At 47.6% G+C, this 8009-nt stretch overlaps 1 protein-coding gene across 1 annotated transcript; it reads right to left on the bottom strand.

Moving 5' to 3' along the window:
* Positions 1–538: 538 nt before the first annotated feature.
* Positions 539–6961, bottom strand: LOC137450723 (voltage-gated potassium channel KCNC1-like). Its single transcript, XM_068157578.1, has 3 exons — positions 6916–6961; positions 4229–4720; positions 539–3638 (listed from the first exon to the last, which is right to left on the bottom strand). Exons 2-3 carry the CDS (start codon positions 4718–4720, stop codon positions 2835–2837), a joined length of 1296 nt encoding a protein of 431 aa, XP_068013679.1. The 5' UTR covers positions 6916–6961; the 3' UTR covers positions 539–2834.
* Between the last annotated feature and the right edge of the window lie 1048 nt (positions 6962–8009).

The following is an 8009-nucleotide window of genomic DNA, read 5'->3' as shown; positions in this document are numbered from 1 at the left end:
TCAGATCATGGCCATGGCATGGCATGCTCTGAGTATGAGCTGCACACACTCACTGACACACACACACTGGGGGTGGGTGGTGAGGTGCCAGGGGGCTGCCATCATGAGAGGAAGCTGGGGCCACTCTGTGCCAGGAGCACCTGCACTGCTCAGCCTGTCACCTGAGCTGGTGGTGGAAGGGGGCAGAAGAGTCAGCAGCGAAGGAGTGGGTTTGTAGCCAAGATAATGTGTTCCTGTCTTTGGCACTTTGTCTCTCAGAAAATGAGACTCTTTCCCCAGGAGTCTACATCTACATTACAAAGATCAAGAGCCAGGCATTGAAATCCAGCTAAAGCTTAGCAACACTTCATAGATGACTCTTTTCCATATGTTGCTCTCTAACTGAACAACAACTACTAATCTAACCAATTATCCCTGCCACCAGCACCAAGCAGGTGTTAGAGCTGGGCTGGCCACTAGACAAGTGACAGACACTCTGTAAACCCCTCTCTGTTCCTAAGAGGGGAAAGAAAAGGAATAAGGGAGAGAGGCCAATGGGTTGGAAAAGAAAACTAAAACAGCTTTAATGAAAATAATAGCAATAAAATGGATACAAACCAGTCACAGTTCTGACACCCTGATGGCAATTGATCACAGTCACCACTGATGCTGTGGGCAGGCACTGGGGAAGTCCCAGACTGGGCTCAGTGACAAACAAGAACCAGATTCAGGAGCTGGATTCACAAACACATAGATCAGAATCAAAGGCAGAACAAAATCCTTCTTGGACACTGGCCACTGAGGAAGAGGCTTGACCCTCATGATCCCTCAGCTTTACACTGAATATGATGTCCCTGGGATGGAGTCTGTTGTTGGTCAGTTTAGTGTCACCTGTCCTGTCTGCTTCTCCTCACAGGTACCACCTTTTGCTGACTGCACCCCAACTTGGGGGACAAGGTTTAGCGGTGACCTTGGTCTGCACAGAAGCAAGAGTAAGCAAGAGCCTTTCTGCACCCCAGCCCTTGACAGTGTCTCTAATCATCCACATTATCACTGCTAGAAGCAGACACTGTGTGAAAACATGCTCTGAAGTTCAGAAAGTGCTGTCACTGCGGAGAGACTGAGCTGAGAAGTCAAATCACTGAAGAGAATTACTTCTGGTCTAGCTCAGACCAGGAGCTTGTTGTAATTAATATGAATTTGCAGGAAGGTTATTTTTATCCACAGAAAGCCCAGAACCACTTTGATCTAATGAAGAACAATTCCTGTGCACCAGCATGCATGGCTTCACCCTGCTGTCTCCCCCATCTCTACATACAGCATAGGTGGGTGGAGAGCACCCTAAACCTTCCTTCTACTGCCAGGGTCTCTCCAGCTCCTCATGTGCTTTGTGCTTGAGATGTCTTCAGTGCTCTTTCTTTCCCTTCAGACAAAACCTAATTAACTGTAATTGCACTGGAATACAGGGAAATTACCTGGTGTTTCAGAAGAAGACAAAGCATCCTTAAGATCTTATCCTGAACAGAGAAGTCACAGCGACAGAAGGACTTACTCAAAGTGGCAATTAAAACACAGCCTTCATGAAACTTAAACACACAAGTGTTATTGTCTGCAGGAATTCCTACTTACTAAACAAAACAACCCTGGCACACCATTCTGTACCTCAACAGTGTTTGTTATGTCAAGATTAAATGTAGGCAACACTTCAGACTAGCCAGTTAAAAGAGAAATATTCCTAGTTTATGCCTAGAGGACGTTAAAATGGTACTGAGTAGTGTAGAGTAGTATAGATCATGTTCTTCCTTTTTTGAGCAGCAACAAAATATCATATAGATAGTTTGGCTAGAGCACAATGATTGTTTTTTTACTGCTGAAATGTGCTGATCCGCTGGAAGCATCCAGAGAAACTCTGATCATACTGGGCTCAAAGAATATAAACTCCAGCACAGAAGGTTCCACCTCAACATGAGGAGGAACTTCTTCACTGTGAGGGTCACAGAGCCCTGGAACAGGGTCCCCAGAGGGGTTGTGGAGTCTCCTTCTCTGGAGACTTTCAAGACCCATCTGGATGTGTTCCTGTGCTGGATTCTGTGGTCCTGCTCTGGCAGGGGGGTTGGACTCTAGGATCTTTGGAGATCCCTTCCAACCCCTAACATCCTGTGATCCTGTGAAAGGTTGCAGGGCCAAAAAGGATTTGCTGCTGGATGACTCCCTTGCTGGTACCCAAAAGCTGCAGCAGTTCCTGGGAGCCCACGAGGCAGAGCTGGCTCTCAGGAGCACAGTCAGTCAGGTGAGCCTGCTGCCACCTTTACATCTGGCTGTGAGTGTGGGCTTGTTGATGCCAAATGAGGAAACAGAGCAACGTTAAACAAAACCCCACAGCCACACTCCCTCCTGGCTGTCAGAGCAGGAAGGTGCACAAATCTTCTTTCCCAGCATGCAAAATGAGGCTGTGGGCTGTCGGGCAGAGGAGGGCAGAGCTGGCATCATGGGTCGCATGCCAGCTGAGGGAATATGCTGTGGCCCCTGGTCATGGAGCTGGACTATGAGCTGCCCATTGAGGTTGAAATGCAGCACCACAGCATGTCTCTGAACAGCTGGATGAGGGAGAGAAGTGTGGCATGTAAAAAGAGCACGGGATGAAGTACAATGTGGGAAAGACTTGTGGATTCCAACAGGTCTGATCAGCTGTGTATCAAGCACTGCCTGAGGCCTCACCCCACCAGTGGTTTGAAATGTGCTAAGGCAGCAAGCAAACTGCAGTGAGAACTATTTGCACTCCCTTCCCATCAAGGGGAATAAACCAGGCTGAAGGTTTATTGCTGAAGGCAAAGGGAAGCAGAGGTTCTGCAGTGCTAACGTTTCTTGTTTCTTTCCAGCTTCTGTTTGAAGACAGCAATGTCATAATAGCCTTTAAACTTCACCAGGAAAATGGGTATTGGGATGATGACAGTTAACAGGCCAAATATTGCAGCTAAGGCTGCTGTCACTTGGCCAAACGTGGTGAGAGGGATAATATCTCCATAGCCCACTGTGGTGAGTGTGATCAGAGCCCACCAGAAGCAAACAAGAATGTCAGTCAGGTGCAGCTCCCCTGTGTAGGAGGGGTGGCTGCCCAGCAACTCCCCATAGAAAAAGAGAGAGCCAAAGAAGAGCGTTTCAAAGGCCAAAATCATCAGCAGGATGCAAATCTCTCTGAGGATAGACTTGAGGGTGTAGCACAGGACCTTGAGGATCAGTGGGGTTTCTATCAGCTTGGACACCTTCAGGAGTTTGAGGAGATAGATAATGCGAACAAAGCCCAGCCAAAGCCCCAGGCTTGGCGTTCTCTGAATCTGCCCAGCCACAAAGAGTTCAATGTAAACTGGGAAGAGGGAGAGGAAGTCAACCACATTCAGGGGATTTTGGAAGAATGACTTCTTGTCTGGGCAACAGCAAAATCGCACAGAGAACTCAAAGGTGAACCAGAGGACACAGACAAGCTCCAGATGAAGCAAGTAGGCAGCCTGGTGGTAATAGGGTTCGTGGTCATTGTGGGAAACCCCAGAAGAGCCAACAGAGGTGAAGTTAGCAGTGAAGAACTCAAATTGTGCCTTGGTCTCCTCACAGAATATGATGACAATTCCAACGATGAACAGCAGAGAAACAAAAGCCAAACACTGCAGAGGGAGGAAAGGGCACATATGTGATTAGTTTGACCACCAACACATACCACACAACCTCAATGCCCCTCCACAACCCCAAGATCTCCTTCACAGGCACAGTACACTCCCAGACTAACCATCAGTTTGCTCACTTGGAGTGCATTTGAAAAATAATAGAGAGAATCAGAATGGAAGGGGGAAAAAAGCATCACCTGCACTCCTGCATGGGAGGTTGTGAGGAAGGGGAAATGTCCCATAGCTAGAATAATGCAACCATCCCACACTGAGGGCATCTTCAGCACTTAGTGTTTGCTCTAGAAGTAGCAGCAGCACAGGAAACCTCTTCTGCAGCCTCTGAGTTTTGTTGCTCTACATGCCTGACATTTTAAAGAGGCCTGGGGTGTGCATTTTGTACAGAGAAGTGGGGTAGGAAAAGGAGAGCAGAAGGAAGTGTTTGCTAATGAGAAGAGAGAATTGTCTTTCAGCTTTTAACCCAGGACTCAGAGCGTACTTATCAAAGCTATGACCCCATAATCACTTCTCATGGACCCATTCCAGTAATCCCAAAGGACACAGGCTGTGTCCATCTCCCCATACAGGATTACCTTAGCACTGAGTGAGGAAAAGGGCTTCTCAAACATAGACCAAATCTTTGGCTGCCACCTGGTTCGCCAGCTGGAATCCCTTCTTTCTGCCTGGACTATGAGGCACTGGTCATCATTCTGTTCATTTTCATCCCAGATGTTAAGCTCCTCTGTCTGCACCACTTTGTTATTCAGCCTCAGCCAGCAGCAGGGTGCTAGCTGTGCCTCTCCTATTTCCCAGAAAGCCAGCTCTTCTTCCAGGACTGCTCTGCAGGTGTCAATGGGGCAGTGGAAATGTTTGGTCCTATAATAGTTCAACACACAGCTGAAGATCTCAGCACTCCTATCAAAAAAGAACTCTCTGGTGGTGGGGTCATAGTCGTAGATGCTTGGGGCACGGGGATCTGTTAGGCTGCACAGCTTGGTCCCTGGGAAGGTCTGGAGGGTGCTGCTGTAGGTCTCATATCTGACTCCCCCAATATTCAGGATGATTTTTTCCTTGGAGCATTCCATCTGTGAGGGAGGAGGGAAGTGCAAGTCCTCATAGGCTCTTGTTTATCCTCAGACAAAGAGAGAAGAACACAGACCTTAAAAAGTAAAGCAAGTTTTGGAGCAGACAGGGTCTCAGGGTACCTCCTTCCAGCGTTTTTAGAGCACTTTTTGTACCTGAGCCTTGCATCTCCTGTAGGAAGGAAAGCACTTTTGCCATTCCCCATCATGTTCAGTGGCTGTTTCTGGACTCTGCTCCGTGGCCATGTTGTCTGAGCACTTTTCAGGAGATCATAAAATGATAGAAAGCATTGGGTTGGAAGGGACCTTTAAATGTCATCTTGTCCAACACCCCTGCAGCAAGCAGGGACATCTTTAGCCAGATCAGGTTGCTCAGAGTGCCATCAAGCCTGACTTTGGAATGTCTCTAAGGATGGGGCCCCCACCACCTTCCTGGGCAACCTGTTGCAGTGTTCCATCCCCTTCATGGTGCAGAACTCGTTCCTAACATCCAATCTAAATCTCCTCTTCTCTAATTTCAAACCATTGCATCAAACAAAATAACAGACATCTGGTTTGCTTTGCTCCCCCTCTCAGCTTCTCCCCCTGGGGACAGAGCACACAGTTGAGAACCTGTTTCACCATAGTTGTTCACACACCCTAGACAATCATTGCAACAAACACAGTTCAGGTAAAGTTCCCACTCTCAAAACATTCCTTCCACTATCACTCCCCTCACCTAGTTCTTTCATCTCTACCTGCAATTTCTTTCTCCACAAGTAGTTTGTTGCAGAGACCTCCATGTGTCAAAAAGGGAAAACAGTCATCAAGAATTTATTCTCCAAACAAGTCTTTAAACATCATCTCCTGTGTTGAGCCTGGCATAACAAGTTTCACAAGACCTTGCTGCCTGGTGGGAATATTTAGGTTGTCTGAGTTATGCTTTTTCCCCTTGAGTTTTCCCTGCACAGAGTCCTTCTGAGCCAGATAACCTTTCCCTCAGCAGGAAGCTGCTCCTTACCTGGAATCTATATGCAGGATTGCTGGACTAGACAGAAATGCAGAACACAATGCCTCCTCCCTCAGGGCTGGCTGACATCTCAGAAGAGCACCAGAACCTGCTGCCAAGGCCTCTTGCACTGGAAAGCATGTCCAGTTACTTATTTTCTCTAATACCTTCTCTGTTTTGCTCTTCACAATCCAACACATGTGGGAGCAACTCGAGTCCTGCTCTATGAACATTATTCTAAGAATGGAGGACACCAAGGATCTCTGTATCCTCAGGAGCAGGAGATAGGGACAGGGTGTTCTTGAGAAAGTAAACAGGGTTCTTTTTCACCCATAGGTATCCACCTCTGACTGGTTCTGGTCTGCATCTTTCCATGTCCCCTCCTCATTCCTACAAGTTTCCATCCAACTTTCTCTTACAGAAACATAGAACACACTGAGTTGGAAGGGACCCTTAAAGGTCATCCAGCCCAACCATCCATCCAGCAAGCAGGGCCATCCCTAACTACATCAGGTTGCTCAGATCCTCATTCTGCCCTGCATTTCTAGGACTGGCCCTTCTCTCGTAGCAGAACAAACCTGTCTATCTTTCCTGCTTGGACTTTCTTACCCAGAGATGGCTGCTCAATGTGCTGGGACCATGCACACAGAAATTGCAGGTCTCCTTCCCCCCTGTTTTGCAAAAAGTGCTGAGCATGAGAGCCACAGGTCGCTTCAGCAGCAAACCTTTCCACCCAGGACCAGCAGTGTAACAAGCCCTGCACCAGGGGAGACAGCCTGCGGTAAAGAACTCCATCAGAAAGAGCTGGAAGCTGCGTCTTGGTCACACTCACCGCCACAAGAGAATGACATCTGCTGTCCTTGCCAAGCCCAACACATGTGAGTCTTGATGCAGCCTCACCCTTAAACTTCCACACACTTCAACCAGAACAGGGTTGAGCCTAAGGACTAAAAGTGTGCAGGCATTGCTTCGTGCTTGCTGCACAGGAATCCACGCAGGGTGATTCTAGGCAGGTGAGATTAACTCAGCACTCAGCAAATCTGGAGTTGCATTATTGGCCTGTGATACCTAGCTCTCTCCAGAGTACAGTGGTTTTTTGAGATCCTAGCTGAGCTTGCCTTTATCTGCTTAGAATGCCAGATAGCACTCGCTCAAGCATAACAATCCCCACGTGAGAAATGAGCCAAGAAGTGCCGTATCATATTCTTACCTTGGTGCTATTGCAGCGACTCTGCAAGCAGAAGGAAGGAGAAGAGACTGGGAAGAGCAGAGACAAATTCAGTGAAAACAGGATGTTGGATGGCTGCTCTCCAAGGCTCAAGTCTCATAGATGCCAGAAAACAAAACCAGCCAATAGCACTGGGAAGATGCAGAGGCCCCTCTCCCTTGCTCTCTGCCCTATCAGCAGCCGCTCTCCCCACTTCAGGGAACAACATTCAAACAAGAAAGCAGCAAGTGCCAGGCCACCCACTGCTCTACCAACAATCTCAGAGGGCCATGGTGTTTGGGAAGTATGTGGAGCTCAAATGTCTTAGGACCCACTACAGATTAAACTATCAAGCCACCATAAAAAAGAAGGCAGGCAGGCTATTGTTCTTTCTTGGCTGTGCCTTATTCAAGTTAGAGCTAAAAAACAACTGAGAAAGCAACAGGAGTGAGCAAACAAACCGCCTGACAGCCCATCTTCTTGTCACAATGTCTCTTTTCTTTTTGGTTTAAAGGACTTTTTCTTCATCTCCTAATCTTTTGCCCCCCCTGATTTTAAATGCATGCTTTGCCATTGATCACTCCAGGAAGAAAGCTGGCACATAAGCTATGAATCCCAGCCAAGAAATGCATGCTGCATGTGCACTTTCCTTTCAGATGGCATTCCAAGGCTGTTTCTAGGTATATCCTCTGCTTACTTCAAACTCTCTGCAAAGGAAGTAGGGAAAGAAGTTTCCTTCTTCCCAGCAAGGAAAAGACTGTTCAGGAAGGCTCTAAGGGGCTTCCTTTTCAGTTATATAAATGAAAAGCAGGTTCATGTCTCTTTAGAGGAAGCATTATGACACTTCACCTGCTGGATTCCACATTTTAACCCACTATCTACCCTACCCTGGCACACTGAGATCTCTTTTCTTTTAAAAGACAGTCACCATCACTGGAGGTGTTTAGGAAGAGACTGGATGGGGTGCTTGGTGCCATGGTTTAGTTGATTAGATGGTGTTGGGTGATAGGTTGGACTCAACAATCTGGTTGGTCTTTTCCAACCTGGTTAATTCTCTTCCCCTTCCCCTTCTCCTTCCCCTTCCCCTTCCCCTTCCC

This window comes from Melanerpes formicivorus, unplaced genomic scaffold (assembly GCF_026170545.1).
Source record: "Melanerpes formicivorus ecotype bairdi unplaced genomic scaffold, bMelFor1.0.p_v2 SCAF_37, whole genome shotgun sequence".
Taxonomy (NCBI): domain Eukaryota; kingdom Metazoa; phylum Chordata; class Aves; order Piciformes; family Picidae; genus Melanerpes; species Melanerpes formicivorus.
Note: the sequence above shows the minus strand (reverse complement) of the source record. Positions and strands in the feature narration are given on the sequence as shown.

What these genes read in the sequence shown, in the direction of transcription:
- LOC137450723 (XM_068157578.1), bottom strand. Translation starts at nt 4,720, where the DNA reads ATGGAATGCTCCAAGGAAAAAATCATCCTGAATATTGGGGGAGTCAGA. An exon ending in TTTCCTCACTCAGTGCTAAG is followed by an intron (nt 3,639 to 4,228) that starts GTAATCCTGTAT and finishes CTCCCTCTGCAG; the next exon opens with TGTTTGGCTTTTGTTTCTCT.